Raw genomic sequence first — 21,070 nt, forward strand, 5'->3', positions numbered from 1 at the left:
AGGGAAAGTCTAGGGAAAACTAGGAGGTAGATAGAAGGGAAAAGGTGCCAAGAGAAAGGTCAGGGTAGAAAGCTTCAACCAGCCTCCAGGCTCCAGAGAGCAGAGCAGACCCGGGAAAAGGCACCAAACTTTCCCTTTTATACTTTCTCTGGCACCTCCCACAAAGGAAGTGGGAGGTGTTGGGGGAAGTTGTAGCAGGGAGTCCTGAGAGTTGTACTCTCCCAGAGCTTACAATAATTTTAAATGCCACATTACTTGTAAAATGATGGTAGTAATACTTTTAGTACCTTCTTCTTAGAGCTTAGGGATTCAAATTAGCAAATTATTGCATAATGGAAAAGTGGAAAGGATGCTGAATATGGGGTCAAAAGACCTGGATTCATCTCTCCAGTCATTCCCCTGAATTCTCTTGGCCTCCTTTTTCCGCATTTGTAAAATGAGAAGATGGAGGAGGGGTGACTTCTAAGTCACTTAAAGAAGAACTCAATGTCACCTATCACTTATTATCTACATTTTGTGTATTAGAAGTTTATGTTCCAAAATGTATTCTTTTTTTTATAATCACAGATTTTTTTTGGTACCATGAATAAATTCCAAATTCTTTTTTACAGAGACATGTGACCCAGTCTGGGGGTAACCGAAAATTCAAGTGCACAGAATGTGGCAAAGCTTTCAAGTATAAACACCACCTTAAAGAGCACTTAAGGATCCACAGCGGTAAATATTGGGCTCGGCTTGGCTGGGCTCCCTACTTGGCCTGGACTCTGGATTACATGGGAATCAAGGCATTTATTCTAAACTGAATCTTTGTATTAAATAACACAAGTGTACATTTCCAAATATAGAATAACTACATTGTGTCAGTTTTCTTCTAAACCTAGTTGGCAGAGATAAGATGGGACTAATAGGACTGACTTCTTGAAGAAACATAACAGGAATTCTACTTTCAAATGAAAATTGCCTTTCATAGAAGTGGTCACTTTAGGAGATTATATATTTATTCCATGGTTTTGCTATGGCTCATAATATTTTAGAAACTTATCTTCTGTAATCACCTTTAGACCCTGAGCTACACACATTGTTTTGAACATCCACAATATGAAAAGCACTCATTAAGTGCTTACTATGTGCCAAACATTGCGCTAAGAGACAGAGCTACAAAGTGGAAAGTCCCTGCCCTCCAGGGGTCTATTACATTCAAATGGAGGGAAACCACATCCAGAGGAAGGGTGGCCAGGGAAGGAGAGTCTGCTCTGGGAAGTCCCAGGGCTGGTGGAGGGAGCCAGAAGATTGGCTCAGAGTTCATCTGATTTGGGTTCCCAGTGCAAAAAGTGGAGGGAGAGTTGTGGAGGAGAGACCAGCTGTGGTAGGAGAGTGGATAACTGGCAAATCACTAGGTAAAGCCTGGACGTGGCTGGAGAGAGCAAGCTGTGGGAGAGAGATGGTCCTCACTCACCCGGAAGGACAGCTCCGTGCCAGGGCAGGGAGGATCTGCCAGTGGGCATCTTGCCAGAATAGCATGGGTAGGCTAGGACACACTCACCAATACAAACATCTCAGCCCCAGGAAAAAGAGTGCTGCCTGATTTAAGCAAATTGCTGTCCTTTGAAGGTGAATTTGATTTTTTAAGCAGCAAAATATCATTCAAAAACCATGTCTGGTGACTTAAGGGATTACAAAAATCATAGAATTGGAGGCAAACTCAACTCCTTTCTTCAGTGAAAAGAAGATCAAGAACCATAAACCAATTTTCAGCTCATATAAGCTGGTCCAACTAAGCACTCCTAAGGATAATTTACAAAAATATTTTGAGCAACGATAAGGCCTATAACTTCGATAGTTTGTTGTATCAGATACTTGCCTAATAATTAGGTAGTTTGTCCAAATCACCCATGGTCCTGTCGCTAATGACCCATGTTCAAGACTGTTCTTGACTCCAAGACGTCTCTAACCCCTAGACAATACTGCCTTTTGACAGTATGGTCAGATATATAACCTCCCATCGTAGCTCCTTTGAAAGGTAATAATTATTTGGATTATAAATTCTGGGATTTTTTTAAAGGAGCTTCAGTCATTTAGTCACATCTTCCCCATAATATAATTTTTAGAATTGGAAGTAAATCCTTAAGAAATCTTATAGGCAAAAATCCAAACCTAATCAAATGAATGAATTCTGAGTTGTTACTTGTATCACAGCAGAATTCCTTGAAATCGCCCGTTTCCATTGAGCATTTAAATATGTTTGTTATGGGCCATTACTGCTCGACAAAAGAGTTAATGATATTTCCTCCCCCAAGAGAAACTTAAAGCCAAAGTATTAAGAGCCTGTTTGAATTGAAGTGCAGTCAGAAATGAACTGAAGAATGTCTCTAAATTATAATGTGACTCAATGGGGGACAAAAGCATTCGGCAGCGTTTTTCAGAAGCACAATTATTTGGAAAAGCCAAGTACTCTGTTGCTTTTGACATGAAGAACATTCATTTTTCCTGCTTACAGATCTCTTATTGACAGCATTAAGTTAATACGTGATGCAGTGGCATGTTCCCAGTTAGAAGATAGTGAATGACATTCTCCTCTGAAGAACTTCTGCCCTTTCTATCGAGCAGTCATCTTTTCCCCTTTCTTATCAAATGAGCCTCGAGAAGTGGGGGAGGCAAGAGAGAGGTGTAAGAGAGACGCATGAGGGATGCGGCTGGTCGCGGCCGTGCTTAAGAGAAAAGTAGACCCGCAAGACCTTGTGTGGGAAGGCGCTTGGCGGGGAACCTCCCTAACAGGCATTCAGGCCGCAGCTTCGCATTGGCCACGCTCTTTACAGGTCCTGTCTCATTTGATGCTGTCCTTATCCCCGTTTTATAGTGGGGCTGCCAAGCAAAAGCTTCCCTAGAGAGCCTGCCCGGGCCCATTTAAAGGCAGAGTCTCTGGATCCTCTGGGGAACCGAGCCCATTCCGGTCCATCCACTCATAAAGGTGGTCAGCCCATTGTAATTCCTTGTCCTGGAGAACTGGGCTGCTGGCCCACAGGAGCTCAGCCCGGAGGACAGCCCTGGACTGCCTCACTTTCCTGTGACGTTTGGCAGATAGGGATCTATCGGATTGCAGAGGGACAGCTAGATGGCTGACTCTCATGTTTTTCCTGGCCGTGGGTCTCTGGATTCTTTTTGGAAATGAAATTCTAAAAATGTGTAGAGCCTGGAGTGGCATGGATACAATACTGTGCTCCTTTACGCTCCAGGCCCAGCACTCCCATTGTTGAGAGAGCTCCTGGGAAGGTCCTGGGGTGCCAAGGGGCTCCCTTCCTTTCCCAGGAGACAGAAGTGCTTCAGCTGTAGGAGGGGAGGGGAGAATACACAGGGTCTGAGGTTCCTTCCAGTACTCATTTCTAAAGGTGTTTAGTATTATGAGGAAACCAGGCAATATTTCTGAGGATATACATTTCAGTTATATGCTCTTGGATTTATAATGTTAACATAAGAACTGTCTTTTTAAGTTAAAAGTTATTTTCTTGATGAGAGGAAAACTGTATTATGTCTTTGTGTGATGCAATTAATGCAAGTGTCCTAATATCATAAATACTGCTTAAAACGTATGAGAATTGGGGGCAGCTAGGTGATTCACTGGACTGAGAGCCAGGCCAGAGACAGGAGGTTCTAGATTCGAATCTGGCTTCAGACACATCCAAGCTGTGTGACCTTGGGCAAGTCATTAACCCCAAAGGCCTAGCCCTTACCACTCTTTTGTCTTAGAAGTGATAATGAAAAGGTTTTTAAAAAAAAAAGAAACAAAAGAACATGAGAAATAGCAGATATGCATGAATAGAGAGACTGGCCTAGTCTCAGTCAGGAAGACCTGAGATTACAGACAGACTAGGGTGGTAACCATGGCAAGTCACATACCCTCAAAATGCCAGAACATCTCTTTAAGGCTTTAGTTAATGTATGAATGTGTCCAAGATATTTATATAATTAATTTTACATTTTAACTTTAGAGAAGTAGTTGTGTTTTGTTTATTTTTCCTTTCTTGGGAAATCCTATCTGACATCTTTTACAAATGGAATATTTAACCTTAACTGATAGACTTCAAAACTCTACTAGGTTCCCTAGAGAGGATTTCCTAGAGTTGAGAAGTTTGTCCATTAAGGCTGAATATTCAACTTTAAAGAATGTCAAACTGATTTCCCCTGCCCTTCCCCTCCAAGTTGGGAGAATTCCCATTTAAATTGGCTAGATTGAGATAAGGGAATTGTATAGAGATGATAAGGTAGAATAATGAAAACTGTTAACTTGAAAGATTCAGAAGTTGAACTAGAGCACTAAAGGGAGATTACTTTGGCCTCTGTCATTACTGTGGTTGAGTTTTAAGGAGTAAGATTAAATATATAGGGGGCAGCTGGGTAGCTCAGTGGATTTAGAGACGGGAGGTCCTAGGTTCAAATATGGTCTCAGACACTTTCTAGCTGTGTGACCCTGGCCAAGTCACTTAACCCCCATTGCCTAGCCGTTACCGCTTTTCTGCCTTGGAACCAATACACAGTATTGACTCTAAGATGAAGGTAAGGGTTTAAAAAAAAAAAAGATTAAATATATGAAAATATATTTAAAACAGGCCTTATCTATAAAAATATTTAGTGCAAACTAAAGCTTCCTAAGTATTTGTGCTATTTCTATAGCTTATTTTAAACATAAAATAGGTTTTTTAAATACAATTATAACAGACATACACCAGGTCCTCTTTTGAAGGGCTCAGCTGTTTGGGAACTGTTTGGACTTGTGGACAGTTCTTTACTAATGTAGTGACTGTCACCTTTTGTTGTCATTGTTTAGGAGAGAAGCCATATGAATGCCCAAACTGCAAGAAACGTTTTTCCCATTCTGGTTCCTATAGCTCACATATAAGCAGTAAGAAATGTATCGGTTTGATGCCTGTGAACGGCCGGTCCAGAACGGCTCTCAAGACGTCCCAGTGCTCGTCCCCTTCTCTGTCGGCATCCCCGGGCAGTCCCAGCAGACCCCAGATCCGGCAAAAGGTCGAGAACAAGCCCTTGCAAGAACAACTGCCAGTAAACCAAATTAAAACTGAACCTGTGGATTATGAATTCAAGCCCATAGTGGTTGCTTCAGGAATCAACTGTTCGGCCCCGTTGCCCAACGGGGTCTTTGGTGGTGGCAGCCCCTTGCAGGCCACCGGCTCTCCTCAGGGTGTGGTGCAGGCCGTGGTCCTCCCAACGGTCGGCTTGGTGTCTCCCATAAGTATTAACCTGAGCGACATTCAGAACGTCCTCAAAGTGGCCGTGGATGGCAGCGTCATCCGGCAGGTCCTGGAGAACAATCACGCCAACCTGGCATCCAAAGATCAAGAAACAATCAGCTCACCCACGATACAGCCGGGGGGCCATTCCCTCATTTCGGCCATTAGTCTTCCCTTGGTTGACCAAGATGGAACAACCAAAATTATCATCAACTACAGCCTGGAGCAACCCGGGCAGCTACAGGTGGTTCCCCAGAATCTGAAAAAAGAGAACTCGGTCCCCACCAACAGCTGCAAAAGCGAAAAGTTGCCCGAAGACCTTAGAGTGAAGTCTGAGAAAGAGAAGCACTTTGAAGGGGGCCCCGAGGACAGCACCTGCCTTCTGTGCGAGGACTGCCCCGGAGACCTGAACGCACTTCCAGACCTAAAGCACTATGACCCCAAGCAGCCTGCTCCGCCTGCCCAGCCCAGTACCCCCGAAGCGGGCAAGGCTGAGCCCCCCGCCCCAGAGGACCCCGGAGAGGGCCGCCTGTCCCCTAGTCAGCCACCGCTGAAGAACCTCCTGTCTCTCCTCAAAGCCTACTACGCACTCAACGCCCAGCCCAGCTCTGAGGAGCTCTCCAAGATTGCGGATTCTGTGAACCTGCCCCTGGACGTAGTGAAAAAGTGGTTTGAGAAAATGCAAGCTGGACAGATTCCAGTACAGCCGTCCGATCCGTCCTCCCCTGAACCAGGCAGAGTCGGAGTACCCATTGCCGACAAGGATCCTGCAGCACCTGCAAATGCAGACGAACCCCAGGACGGTGCGACGCCTTCCAAGAGTCCAAGGAAGACGACTAAATCTCCCGCCGTCCCCGTGGGCTCCGCACTGAATGGCTCTAGAAGTCGCACGCCATCCCCATCACCGCTCAACCTCTCTTCATCCCGGAACACGCAGGGTTACGCATACACGGCAGAAGGGGCACAAGAAGAGCCACAAGTGGAACCTCTCGATCTTTCACTACCAAAGCAACATGGAGAATTACTGGAGAGATCCACCATCACTAGTGTTTACCAGAACAGTGTTTATTCTGTCCAGGAAGAACCCTTGAACTTGTCCTGCGCCAAAAAGGAGCAGCCGCCCAAGGACAGCTGTGGGACGGACTCAGACCCAGTTGTCAATGTGATCCCACCAAGTGCCAACCCCATCAACATCGCCATCCCCACCGTCACTGCCCAGTTACCTGCCATCGTGGCCATTGCCGACCAGAACAGCGTCCCGTGCTTGCGGGCACTGGCTGCCAATAAGCAGACCATTCTGATTCCCCAGGTGGCATATACATATTCTGCAACGGTCAGCCCCGCTGTCCAAGAAGCGCCCGCCAAAGGGACCCAGCCCAGTGGAAATCAGGTAACAGAGCTTATGGCGAGCACCACACGTTCTCATGTGTCTCCAATTTCACATTATTCCTATACCATAAAGGGAGGGGTATGGGGATAAATTATCAGATAAAAAGGAAGTCATCTTTTATTTCACCTTAGTAACTTGGCATTTTTAAATGTTAAGATGCCTGAAAAGGGCACTAAGTGAAACATGCCAAGGTTCATTCAGACGTCCTGGGGAGGACAAGGGGAAGGCACTTACAAAGGACAAAATGGCAGATGGAAGGGAGCAAGCCTACATGGCCAAAGACCCAACTGTCCAAGGGCAGCTAAGAACAAGTAAAAACAAGTAAAAACACTAATTACATTCTTGTGTTAATGCTTCTCTTCCCAAAGTTAGGAAAGAGCTTTTTCCCAGTTAAAGCCATCCATAAGGGAAGCTCTGTTGCCTTTCGCATGAGCACCCTAGGCTTCAGGGGCTGTGTCCCCCAAGGACTTGAGCAAACAAGAATTAGCCTGGATAACTATATAAAGCTATAGAAAAGGATAACGAGTGAGCTGGCTCATTATTCTCACCTGTGGGAAGCCTTCAAAGCTCCTGACGTTTGGCACAGCTCGTCACTAGTTCTGAAACTCGCACAGCAGGTATCAGAGGGATGGTTATTCCACTCAGTTTCCCTGTGTGACTCTTCTCTCACTAGCATTCCCTTTTACTGAAATTATTGAAATCAATATCCTTACCCAGCCCCAGGGAAACACAGAAAAACAATACAGGCTAATAGCAGAGCCCCCTACAGGCCCCCTATAACTCCTAGGAAATTCCCACCCATACATGCAGTAATACAGAAATTCCCCTAGAAGTCACTTCACAACAAACCAGCATATAGTGAGTTAATGTTAAAGATTCTAAAACTCTAGCACAGATTCCCATACACAGGTGCCTGCAAAAACAGGCCAGAAGAGTCTCCCAAGTTTCCCTCCTCCCTGATCCAGTCCACTACACATAAAAGAACAATGAATGAAATATGGAGAAATTGTCTCCCATGAAAAAGCCTATATTTTCTCACCACTGTGGCCCAAGAGATACATCAAACATGCCTAACACATTGTCTCTAAGAAAAATATGGATGGTGAGAATGGATTTCCATGCCAACTTTATGTGTCATCTCAAAGCGTATAAAATAAACACAGCCTAAAAGCTGACTGGAGCAATCTTTATGATGCCTGGCTCTAGCTGAAACCCTGATTACTCTCATTCGTTTCAGTCATGTTGCCAACACTGTCCCACTGCCAAGATTTCCTAAACCTGTGGGAGTTCTTTACCCACACACTTACCTGCTTTGGGCATGATGGTCCAGTTCATCTGTATCAGAAAAGTGTACCCACACACATATGCTCAGTGCGAGCCCCTCAAGGCTGCCAAACATCTCAAAAGCACCATCACAGCGACTGACTGGGTGGGCTTCTGCCTGGTGTTGGGCCCTTCCCTCTCCTGCACGACCCCAAACCATAGCTCCATGTTTATCCCATTTCTGAATCCAAAGAAACAGCCATTCTTCAAAGTGGCCATCTGGGCCCACCTTCCACAGTGGCAACTTCAACTCACATAGGCTTTCTACAGCCAGGAAAGGCATCGTCTTCATGGTGCACATTAAAACATTAACAGAGGAGCCCAGGCCATAACAAGAGACTCTTCTGTCTGGTGTCTGTTTTTGTTGTGTCCTCTCATGGAAATGATCTTCAAGATCATTCTGCTCAAAGCCTCCTTTTAGAGGCTAGTCCATCAAGGGAAGGGAGATGATGGCCCAAGGATAGGGATCCCATCACTGTTCCGCCAACTCCCCTCAGCACTCTCCTAAGTACCAAAAGGAAAAAGAATCAGAGATTACTGCAGCTCCATACATTGTGCTAGAATGTAGCAAGCTCATGTGCTCTACTCAGCCTAGTATATCGTATATCACGTAATTATATAATTGTGATTAGTTATAATTATTATAATGTTATATAAAAACAATATTCCAAATTAAAGAACTAACTATAACATTCTAGAAACTATTGGATTGTTGCAGAGAGAGAACAGGAGCTAGACCTGCAATTCATTGATACAGGGATCTCCTCCGTCTCTATGGCTCATTATCCTAGAAAGTCAGGGGCCCTCAAGGGGCGCAGGGTCAGGACTGGAACCCACATTGCCTGGCTCTAAGGCCAGAGAGTTATGTTGGCCACGTGGTGCTGCTGCTTTACTATATTGTAAATATTTGTCCTTTTTAAAGAAAAATATTTACATCTAAGGCCAATGGAAAAGCCTTTTCTTCAGGCTTCACTCGGAATATTCCTCCTCTCCCTAGATCTTTCTGTCTTTCCCAATACATGTGAGGCTTGTTATCAAGGTATCATCTTAACCACCTAATAAGCTTTCCATCCCCAAACAAAAGAAAATGCCCTTGATTCCCTGAGATTGGAAGAACCTGGAAGAGGTACCAAAGCATCAGAAATCAGGATACTGTAACTGCTTTTAGGAATAGAGACATGCCTGAGGATTCTCTTTTTACTTTCCTCCACAAGCCTCACTCTCCTGGGATGGATAGTTCATCTTTGCCCTCATTTCTGGCATTATTTTGGGAGAACATTGATCAGAGTTCAGAGACGTAGCTTTGGCCCAGCTCAAAGTAGGAAATAGGAGTGGAGAAAGCTGGGAAATTGTGTTGGACCTTTTTCACCTTGCACCATTCTACATTTTACATTAGCAAATAATATAATGCACATAGTGTTATTGGACATTCTGGTCTTAAATCAGATGTCACAAGGTTACTAGATAATAAAATGAATCATAAATCAGGATAATTACTGAGAGGCTTTTTACAGATAAACATTTCTAAGCAATAATATGACATGCCAAAAAATGAACAAAATGATTTTACTTTTTAAAAATCAGTCATTTGTGCCAATGCAGTTAAGCCATGGTTTTCACATTTTTTTGAGGTCGTAAAATCTTGGTCCCTTTTCCATCCCTGCAATCCTGCCATCATTGCCCTCAAGCCTAAACAGTTATCAATTCTGGATCTCTCTTGGTCCCAAGAACCTTCCTAGGAATGCCTGGGATGGGACTGTGAACAATGTATTTACTGGTTTGTGGGTCAGGATTGGGGGTGCAAGAGGAGTGTGTTTTTTTTTTTTTTAAACCCTTACCTTCCGTCTTGGAGTCAATACTGTGTATTGGCTCCAAGGCAGAAGAGTGGTAAGGGTAGGCAATGGGGGTCAAGTGACTTGCCCAGGGTCACACAGCTGGGAAGTGTCTGAGGCCAGATTTGAACCTAGGACCTCCCGTCTCTAGGCCTGGCTCTCAATCCACTGAGCTACCCAGCTGCCCCGAGGAGTGTGGTTTTTAAGAGTTTGGAGTTAATAGCTTTTATGCCAGTTCATTTAAAATACAAATCAAAGCTTTCATAACTATTCTCTGTGTACTCATGTTGTTCTTTCTGGTTTTAGTCTTTTTCCCTGTTGCTATCATTTTAGAAAAATCCCTATTGCATCCATAGCTTTATGTTGTTTTTTCCAAAATGTGTCTTTTTCCCTCTAGGATGAAAGGCAAGACACTAGCTCAGAAGGAGTATCAAATGTAGAGGATCAGAATGATTCTGATTCTACCCCACCCAAAAAGAAAATGCGGAAGACAGAAAATGGAATGTATGCCTGTGATTTGTGTGATAAGATATTCCAGAAAAGCAGTTCCCTATTAAGACATAAATATGAACATACAGGTATGTTGGTGATTCCACACCATGCTGATCTGAAAAAGATCTCTGATTCATTGTGCTGTGAAGATGCTAGATTGTAAAAACAAAACAAACCCTTCTGCTCCCTACCACCCTCCACCACTTTGATCTTATTCTGTCTCCCTGTTCTGACCATCTGTTCTATATCAATTCCTTTAGGAACAGAATCTATTCCAGAAATAATTGAGAGGATAGGTATTTGCTTCTCCCTCCCATGAGCCATCCCAACCCTTGGTCCTTTGGTCTCCTGGCCACGTTCCTGTGGACTTTGTCAGAGGAAGATGCTGTCTGTGCCCCGCTGGCCCCCGGGGAGCCTCGGGCCAGAGGCTCATCCCTGTGTCTCCCAGGCTTCCTCCACACTCCCACTCCTTGGGCCTTTGGATAAAGTTGCCAAAGGACATTTATTGGCTGTAATGCCATTCAACAGCTGCCCATTTTTAACAGTATTTCTGTGGAGCCAGTTGTCTAATAGATCAAAAGTGGGGAGAGAACTGAGAGCCCCCCCCCGAAGTACATGGATGTATTTCAAAGGGTCTGTGAACTTGGATAGGAAAAAAAATCACATCCCTCTTTTTACTAGCCTCTGCCTGAAATACAGCATTGCCTTCAATTATGATTATAAGTCCATAGCCTTTACCAGATGACTAAAAGAGTCTAATCCCACAAAAAAAGCTTTTTTTTTTTTGCATACCTACTTAATGACTTTCAGCAGAATATAGATGTGTTATTTTGTCTTTAGAGAAAAGGGATGCTTCCTTTCTTTTCCAAAATACCCGATAAGCACAAACATGCTGGTCCTTGCAATATAAAGGTAATAAGTACATGGCAGAAGAGAAAATCCTCAGCATAGGGGACTCCCTTATCATTTCCTTTGTAATCTCTTACCCTCCAAAATGAGAAAAGTTAGGTTCCCCTCCCTCTGAGAACAAAAACTTAAATATTTAGTCAACACCAAATTGTCTTTGAGAAAAGGAATTTGATGTCTCGAGGTACAGACAAATAAGAGCAAGGTCCCTACAAATTTTTTTTAAGGACTGCCTAAAATTTTTAAAGTTAAACTATTTGACATTACTAGAAAGAAGTGATGACTATCATGATCAGGCCCATATCTGCTTCCTTAAATATCTGGACAATCCTTTTCTAACCTTCCCCAGCCTCTGTGCATACATTCAGTGGAACGTCTCATCTAGCTTTTTTCTTTCTGTATTCTGTACAGTTTTGCTAGTTGGCTTTCAAAATGGCCATCTCTCCCCAGATGTTCATCTTGGTGGCATTTCAGTGATATTCTCAGCTGAAAAGCTGGGCAATGGATAAGTGTGTGTGTGTGTGTGTGTGTGTGTGTGTGTGTGTGTGTGTGTGTGNGTAATGGATATGTGTGTGTGTGTGTGTGTGTGTGTGTGTGTGTGTGTGTGTGTGTGTAGAGAGAGAGAGAGAGAGCAGAAAAGCTGCTTACTTTCCCATTAATGTGTACTAAATGTTACTTGAACCCCACATTATTTTTAATAAAACCTGGGTGAAAGTATCACCTAGGAAATGTCTAAAAGATGAAACTAGGAAGCCCTTAAAGCTCTTCTCTCAGATCACGTCCGGTAATGTCCTTCCTCCACATTCTGAAGTGTTACAAAAGTATAATTAGAAAATAACAAAATTGTTGTTTTATTTCAAAGGTCTCCTCTTAAACATTGCAGGTAAACGACCTCATGAGTGCGGAATCTGCAAAAAGGCATTTAAACACAAACATCATTTAATCGAGCACATGCGTCTACATTCTGGAGAAAAGCCTTATCAATGTGACAAATGTGGAAAACGTTTCTCACACTCGGGGTCTTATTCACAACACATGAATCACCGCTACTCTTACTGCAAGAGAGAAGCTGAGGAGCGCGATGGCCCCGAGCAGGAAGAGGCAGGCCCCGAAGCCCTGGCTCACGAGCGGGCCAGGACCAGGGCATCTCCCTCCCAGATCGACTCGGATGAGAGAGAGAGTTTAACCAGGGAAGAGGATGAAGAGAGCGAAAAAGAGGAAGATGAGGAGGAGGAAAAGGAGGTGGAAGAACTTCAGGAAGAAAAAGGATGTGGAAAACCCCAAGAGGAGGAGGACGGGGAGGAAGAAGAGGAGGAAGGAGAGGAAGAGGAGGAGGAGGAGGAGGAGGAGGAGGAAGAGGGCGAGGGAGAAGCAGCAGATGCTGAGGGTCCCAGGAAGGATGAAGAGGCCGTCAATCAAGCTCGCAGTGTAGAACAAGAAATCACAGAGAATGGCGAACAAGGATCAAAAGAGAAAACAAATGAAGCCTGATTGGTTTTTCCTAGAAGGAAGATAAATTCTCATTGATAATGAAGTTTGTTCTATACTATACATGCTTTTCATGGAAACATGGTAGCTTGCATACCATGATTCCTCTTCACTACTGTGTAAAAAAAAAAAAAGTTAAAAAAAAATACAAAAACCCACAAAAAAAATATCCAGGTGTGCCTGAACCTCAAACCTAGTAATTTTTCACGCAATTTTCAAAGTTAGGAACAAGTTTGTAACATGAAGCAGATTAGAAAAATAAATATAGTGACTCTGAAAGCAAAGATTCAACAGGTTGAAGGAAACCTGATTTATTAGACAAGCATCTGGCATCATTTTCTTTTATCAGTATTAATTTTCATTCTTTTGTTGGTTAATTTTTGAGCTGTACAATTGGGAGAGATTTATATAATTTTTTATTGGTAAAACATTTGCTAAATCCACTTCAGTATTTTATTATGTTTTTTAAAATGTGAGAACTTCTGCACTACAAAATTCCCTACCCAGAAGTACGATGCAGTTCCAAACCGTGCTGACTGCCTTCTGGCACTTCCGTCTCAGAGGTAGTTAATGTCTAACATTTAGATGCTGTAGTCAAGCATTTTATCATTTCAAGTGTGGTGTTAGCCTTCAGAGAGCAGCCCATAGAAGAACGGAAGTTTCTTACTCATGTGGTTTAAAATGTAGTTGAAAAAGATTGTCGTTGAGTTCTGATTGCAGGGACTAACAGTGTTAATACTGGTAAGGACAGCAAAGTCGTCAAAAAAATCAGTGTTTGTAATTGTGTTTGAGTATGTAGTAACAAATATGAAGGATATGATATGAAGCTTTGTATCTCCTTTGGCCTTAAGCAAGACCTGTGTGTGCTGTAAGTGCCATTTATCAGTATTTTCAAGGCTCTCGCCAGCCTTGGGTCAATGTGTGGCCTACAATAACTAGCATTTGTTGATCTGTATCAAAATTCTCAAATGAAACTTAAGAATACCAACTCTGTCATTAGAGAAACAAAAACCCTGGAACATTTCATCCTTTAATTCCTCAGTATTCATTTTGGGTTAACTGACTTTCAGAATTTCTCTTCAGCAATGACAAGGGAAAATTTCTAATCTGCTCTATCCATTGGTTTTAATTTCAGACACAGACATCATTATTTGGCTCATAACTGTTTCCAAATGTTAGTTATTATGGACCCCATTTATTAACAAAGTTAGCTGATTTGTACCTATCAGTATTATTTTTATTTCTTTTAGTTTATAGATCTGTGCAACATTTTTGTACTGTATGTCTTCAAACCTCGCAGTATTAATACCCTTCTTACTGACATATGTACCTTTTTAGTTTTAGAAAACTTTTATATTTATGTGTCTTATTTTTATATTTCTTTATTTATTACACAGTGTAGTGTATAATACTGTAGTTTGTATTAATACAATAATATATTTTAGTATGAAAATTTGGAAAGTTGATAAGATTTAAAGTAGAGATGCAATTGGTTCTCTTGCATTGAGATTTGATTTAACAGTGTTATGTTAACATTTATACTTGCCTTGGACTGTAGAACAGAAGATTAAAATGGGAATGTATTAGTTTTACAATTACAATCAAGTCATTTTACCTTTACCCAGTTTTTAATATAAATCTCTTAAATTTTGAAATTCACCGTGTGACTAATCGCATGATGCCCTGCAGTTTTATTAAGGGATTAGCCTGACCATAAAGCTCTCATTTCCTTAGAAAGCCAAACTAGGATAACCTTCTAGAAACAGCATTGGGAACAATGTCTAACAGTTCTGTGCCAATTTGTTCCTGTATTCATGTATGTAAGTTACAAATCTGAACCTTCATTTTTAAGTTCCTTGTTACACCATGGTCATTTTCTAGTTTTTTACCAGACTCCCCCATCTCACAATAAAATGCGTCAACAAGCCTGACTTACTCTCATTCTTTTCATCGTTAATCAAGTTTGGTTTGGGGGAAGTTCAGCAAGGTAATGTTCCTCTGCCTCTCTGGAGTCTCTCGCCCGGAGCCCAGTCTGAAAAACAAACCGTTCGGGCTGAGTATTCAGAGAAAGAGATGTGAGCACCTTGTGGAAGCAGGTCTGACAGCTTCGAGGAAGAAGAGCGGCCACATCTGCCCCCTGGGAGGGCTCTTACACATTCGCCAGTCTCACTGGACTCGACACATCAAATAGAAACTGAAGAATTCTGCTCTCTTTTCTGGGTTTTTGGTTTTTTGGCTTTGGGGGATTCTTTTCATGGGTGAGTGCATTACAGGGAAGAGGAAAGAAGAGAAGAAATCTGTGAGAGGAAGTGCTTGGGCATCCATTTGATAATTCCTTTCACCAAATAGTTTGGAGCACAGAAAGACTGAGAGGGTTGCAGATCTGACCCCTGGTAGCTTTTCCATTCCTCTCAAAAACTAAGGAAAACTCAATCATCTTGTGAGTTTAGGAAACGAATAAGTAAAACCTAAAGATAAATGATAATTTATGATATATAGGATAATGAACAATAAAACATAAACGTAGTGATAAAGAGAAATCAATTTCTAATTGGGGAAGTTTTAAGCATTGGTGGAGATTTGGGGATTAAGGTTCCCCCCAACCCATGTCACTCTTTTCCCACACCAGCTCTGATGGAAGACCAGCATGCGATATTAGAAAATGCCAGTAAGGCAAAGATTTTACTGCCCTTCAAGTCCCCATTTGCCTTAGGCCAAAGTTGGGGTGCTTCATGGTTTGGTTTTGTTTTTAAATAGATAGGAACATTTTTATAAACCTGTGAGCAAAGCTCAAATCATTCCCTCCCTCAACAACAACAACGACAGCGAATTGCACTATTTAAAGTATCATGCTTAGGTCAATTGGTCTGAAAGTTTAAATTTATAAAACCTCCATCTGAAGCCATTTTGGACCCAAAATAGATTGACAGTCAGAAATGATCCCTGGTCCATGTTTAAGCATGTAGGACTAAAGGAAACAGAGGAAGGTGTTTGTCTTTTGAGAGAATTTGGTGTTTTGGTAGAGTACCTGAACGCAGCTGATGTTGGCCAGGTTTTCATGGTCTCCCAGCCTTAGAGTTGGAGAGGATGTGCTCCGCGAGCTTCACGCTTGGCGCAGAAGTTGGACCGGATGACTCTGGAGATCTCTTTGAATGTTGGCCTGCTTTGGCTAGCAGGACCCCAGAAAAGGCCAGATCCGGGGGGCTTCCGTCTTAGAGGCCTGGGGCCCAGCAAGCCCCCAGGAAATCAGTTATTCTCCAGGTAGAAACTACTCTTACAATTGTTGGAGATTTCTAAAACGTTTAGAGTAAATACTTTTAATAAAAAAAAATAAAGACTTTTAATAAATCACTTTTTTAGTGACCAGTGTATTTAGCAAGAGCCTAGGTTGAGGTTTATTCTGGGCCGTGCCCTAGAAATGCCTAGAAAAGGCTATTTCTGCTCATCGCCTCTGTTTCACTGCCTCCTTGCCCATCTCAGTCCCTCGGGCGGATTCTTGACAGAAACTGGTCCTTCCCTAGCCGGTACCGGCTCAGCCTCTTTTCGGCAGGCTGTCCCAAGGCCTCGTCTGTATTCTGCCCGGCCCTCCTGTCTCCCACACAACAGCCCTGCATGGCCATCTCTTCCACCTGTCACGCAGGCCCCTTAAGAGATCCAAAACGCAGCTCGCCCGCTTCCCCCAAACGCCATGTCTTCCAGGCTCCCTGTTGTCCCCCGAACCCCCAAGAGTCTCCCTGGCCAGCCAGTAGCCACATCTTCTCAGTTCTACCCCCAGAACATCTCTCCACAACCACCCTAATGCAGACCCTGATCATCTCTGGCCAAAACTTTGCTTTCTCATTGATCTAGTATTCTCCCCCTCTCCGATCCATCCTTTCCACAGCTGCCAAATCCATATTCCTTTTTTAAAGATGTGTTAAATTTATTTCTTTGTTACATTAAAATTACCAGGTATACCTCTCCCCTTCCTGCATTAGAGAAAGCATCATTTGACAAAAAGATAAATACGTATACACACACATGTATATAAATACATATATAAAATGTCTTATTTCTGTGTATTTCTCTGGAGATAGATATAGACAAGTTATTCTTCAAATATTTCTGTTGCTGTAGATAATGTTTGGTTCTGTCCATTTCACTCTTCCTAATTTCATGTAGATCTTTCCATTTTTTAAATTAATTTGCTCTTCGTTTCGTACAGCACAGTAGTATTCCATCACAATCATATGCCACAATGTGTTTAGCCATTCTCCAGCAGATGGCCATCCCCTCAACTTCTAATTCTTTGCCACCACAAACAGAGCTGCTATAAATATTTGAGGACATGTAGGTTCTTTTTCTTTCTCCCTGGTCACCTTGGGGGGAAAAAGGGCGTGAATAGTGGTATTACACAGTTTTGGAACTCTTTTGGGCATCATTTCAGATTGCTCTCCAAAATGCCTGGATCAGTTCACAGGTCTACCAACAGTGTATTAGTGTCCCCATTTCTCCACATTGTCATTTTGCCCTCTCATTTTAGCCAATATTGCCAGGTGTGAGAGATCTCAGAGTTGTTTTGCTCTGCATTTCTCTAATCAATAATGATTCGGTGCTTTTTTTTCATGTGGTGACATACAGCTTTGATTTTGTCACCACAAAACTGTTCTCATCTTTTTGGCCACTTATCAGTTGGGGAGTAGTTCATCTTCTTATAAATTTGACAAAGTTCTCTTCATACTTTAGGTATGAGATCTTTATCCAAGAAATGCTATTAAATATTTCCCCCAATTTTCTGCTTTCCCTATAAACTTGGCTATATCCTTTTTATTTATACAAAAGCTTTTTAATTTAATGTAATCAAAATTATCCATTCTACATCACACAATACTTTCTTATTCATAAATTTGTCTATAAATCTGCTAAATATTATGTTTCCTGTTGTAAATTGCTTATGATTTCTCCCTTATTGTCTAGCTCATGTACCCATTTTGATCTTATCTTGGTACATGGTATAAGAAATTGGGCTCTACCTAATTTCTGCCAGACTGCTTTCCAGCTTTCCCAACAATTTTTATCAAATAGTAAATTCTTATTCCCAAAGCTTGGATCTTTATTTTTGTCAAATACAAGGTTACTACACCCTTTTAGTACTCTTGTAGATCTGTTACCTCCCACTGATTTACTTTTTCTGTTTCTTAAATCTGTATTCCTTAAGTGCAGATCTGACCATCTCACTTCCATGCCCAAGGAGCTTCAGTAGCTCTCTCCTGCTCCCAGATGAAACAGAAATGTGCCTTTTTCAGGCTAGCTCCAGCCTTCCCAGTCTGATTTCCTAGCATTCTCCCTGACATGACTCTATACCAGTTGTCTCAAACTCAATTAGAATGGGGCCACTAAACCTTACATAAAGAGCCCTGGGAGGGACATGTCAACTTAGAAAATCATATATTAACACCCCGTTCTGTTCCATTTCCTCAAGTCTTTCCCAATTAGATTTTAATCTGGTTTAGGAAGCACACTTCTGCTCTACATTTTAACCAAACAGGCCAGTTGGCTGTTCCCTGCTCATGGCGCTCCACTCATGACCCGGCACACCTGGAGCCCCTTTGGTCTGAGAGGCTCTCCCCTCATCACCCATACTTGGAATTCTTTGCTCACTTCAAAATTCACCTCAAATGCCATTTTCTCTGCAAGATTCTTTACCAGTTTCTTCCTCCCCACTCCAACCCTCCCCCATCACATTCCCACACACAGTCATCAGGGGTCTCCTTCCCCCAGAAATTCCCTACTAAGTGTGTATCTGCTCTTTGTTAACTTCAGTGTAGGTATAGTTTGTCCCTCTCTCTCATCCCACGTCCCTAGGAAATGAGTCAGGAAGCACTGAGTAAGAAAAAGGGCATTATACTAGATATTACAAAATAAAATACAGAATTGGTGCAGTCCCTGCCTTTGAGGAGCCTCCATTCCACTGGGAAGGATATAACATGTGCACACATAAGAAATACAGCCGACACACAAAGTACACATTGGGGGCTGGGGGGCAACACTGAGAGGCAGAGAAAGGGAGAGCATCACCTGCACCAAGGTGGAATGGCATCTATAGGAATCACCAAGAAGGGAGGTGAGCATCAGTGGTACCAGGCAACATGGCCAGATGCTTTAATGGCATTGGGCAGCTACATGCAAGAGGGATTATTAGACTAGAGGGGTGGACACCGATTGGTAACCCTAGAGGCAATGACACCTGACGTAAGGTGGCTGAAGGGTGACGACAAAGAAAGGGAAAGGAGATGGTCAGGAAGCCACTAACATCCACCAACATGAAAGCAAAGACTGAGCTCAGGACCTAAGAGGCACACAATCGATGCTCAGTGGATCAAATGGACAGATCATCTCATCCCTGTTAAGTACCAAAGAATTATTAAAAACAAGACAGGGTGCAGCTAGGTGGCTCAATGGATTGAGAGCCAGACCCAGGAATGGGAAGTCCTGGGTTCAGGTATGGCCTCAGACACTTCCTAGCTGCGAGATCCTCAGTAAGTCACTTAACTACCCCTTCCCGCCCTTCTGCCTTGGAACCAATACATGGTATTGATCCTAAGACAGAAGGTAAGGGTTTTAAAAACAGAAATCAGTGAGTTTTCTTGTCTTTTCTCATAATAAATTTTGCATTCCATCTAACTAAAGACAAAAACATCCATTCCTATAAGACTGGGTCCGTGGCTAAGCCAGAAGCAATGATAAACAAGATAGCATTTTTGAACTCTTGAGAGAAGAGATGAAGTTCCAAAACAGTGTTAACATTCTTTGTAAAAATTATTTTTACATAGAACTGGTTTCTTAAAAGTTTAACAAACCTCTAAACAATTTATCCCCACCAAAGGATAAGGAAATTGGGAACCACTGGAGAGGGTCATATTGGTTGAGAAAGTTGTCTGATAGTATGAAATGAGCAGCATCCAACCCCCAAGAAAAGATCAAACATCATTTAACAAGTATGTAATATATAATCAGAGGATAGAGATAAAAATGAAATAGTCTCTGCCTCCCAGGAGCTTCCACTTATATAACATTGGGGAAAACAGTATCTCTTTAAATAACAAAGTACAAAGGAAAGGGGGATAGAGAAAGGATTGGCAACTGAGAAGTGGCAACCACTCCCTCAAAGTGGCATTCAAAGAAAGCTTTAAAGGGGGTCCTTAGAAGAGTCCAAAGCAAAGAGTGAGGGTATTCCAGGCAGGGGAGACAGGAAATGGAATGACACGTATCCCAAATGGCAAGTTAGCCATTTGGGCTGAAATGTGTGAAGAGAAAGGATAGATAATAAACCTGGGAAGGTAGATTGGAGCCAGATTGTGAGGGGCTTAAAATGTTATACAAGATGACAAGAATGCTTCAAAGATTAACCCTTGGCTATTAAATAACCTACTGATAAAAGTTATTTGTGATGGAACACAACTAAATCATATTAGTGACTAAAAGTTACAATACTCACATATTCTGAACTAAAATGAAATGAACTTGATCTTAGTGAGACTCTCAAGAGGAAGTTTAATTCAGCCTTTAAACAATAGCCCATTTATGGAGCAAAAAGAGAACTAAAAAAATGTGGGAATGCCATTCTTTGGTGAGCTGATATGCCCCCCATTCTTTGCCGCCTCTCCTTATTTGAGAACCGGCACGGAAAGTTGCTAGTCAAAAGTAACTACAAAGATCTCAAGCGTTTTCTTACTACAAAAATGGGAAGATAAAGACATGGAAAGTGGTAAAGCTAAATATTGGCACAAAGTCTCTTTCCTTTTCTCATAAGACGATGTCAAGATAAGTCACCCCCCCCCAAAAAAAAAAAAAAGAAAGAAAAAAAAAAAGAGTAAACAGGGACTTTCTAAGAGTAATCAGAGTCAAGTTGGGAATTCACTAGCTAGTACCAGTATTACAAGTTTTACATTTCTTTCTCATCTAAAAAAGGACAGAAATGTCTGACTTCTGGGAAGTGAGTTTGGCTTAACTCATTTACTTCAGAAGAGAATAAATAATGGCTGTCAAACCTTGACTTCCTGATCCCAATCCAGTCATTTGAAAGTACATTTTATATTTCTATTTCATTTTTGCCAGATATAGACCTCTTATTATTTATTCACAAAGACTCATTTTCTAGGACTGTTTGCAAATGAAGTCCTAGTTCTGATGCACCCCCACTTCTCCTTCCTGCCTTGACAGAGGTTGCTCAGTGCCCACATTGATAATTTGGCAAAATTGGTGGTTGCCTCCTCTATCATTATTAGTCATCTAATGTTTCTCGACATTGTCACTCAGTCTTGATGCTGAAAATAATGAAAAAAATTTTAAATTAAATAATGAGAAAGGAAGTAAGACTAGATGTTTTCTTGATTTCTAGTTTGTACACTTAA

The 21,070-nt window shown here is 42.1% G+C and overlaps 1 protein-coding gene across 2 annotated transcripts in view; it reads left to right on the forward strand.

The window, feature by feature from the left end:
• ZEB1 (zinc finger E-box binding homeobox 1) overlaps window positions 1–14,608 on the forward strand; it is a 136,523-nt gene extending 121,915 nt beyond the window's left edge. For both annotated transcript variants that reach the window (XM_044679959.1, XM_044679958.1), the window contains 4 exons: window positions 612–717; window positions 4,823–6,636; window positions 10,189–10,369; window positions 12,073–14,608. In XM_044679959.1, coding sequence (XP_044535894.1) covers window positions 612–717; window positions 4,823–6,636; window positions 10,189–10,369; window positions 12,073–12,680 — 2,709 coding nt within the window. In that variant the 3' untranslated portion in view covers window positions 12,681–14,608. The remainder of the gene's footprint in view (window positions 1–611; window positions 718–4,822; window positions 6,637–10,188; window positions 10,370–12,072) is intronic.
• Window positions 14,609–21,070: the final 6,462 nt, after the last annotated feature.

Source organism: Gracilinanus agilis, chromosome 5 (genome assembly GCF_016433145.1).
Source record: "Gracilinanus agilis isolate LMUSP501 chromosome 5, AgileGrace, whole genome shotgun sequence".
NCBI classification, from domain to species: domain Eukaryota; kingdom Metazoa; phylum Chordata; class Mammalia; order Didelphimorphia; family Didelphidae; genus Gracilinanus; species Gracilinanus agilis.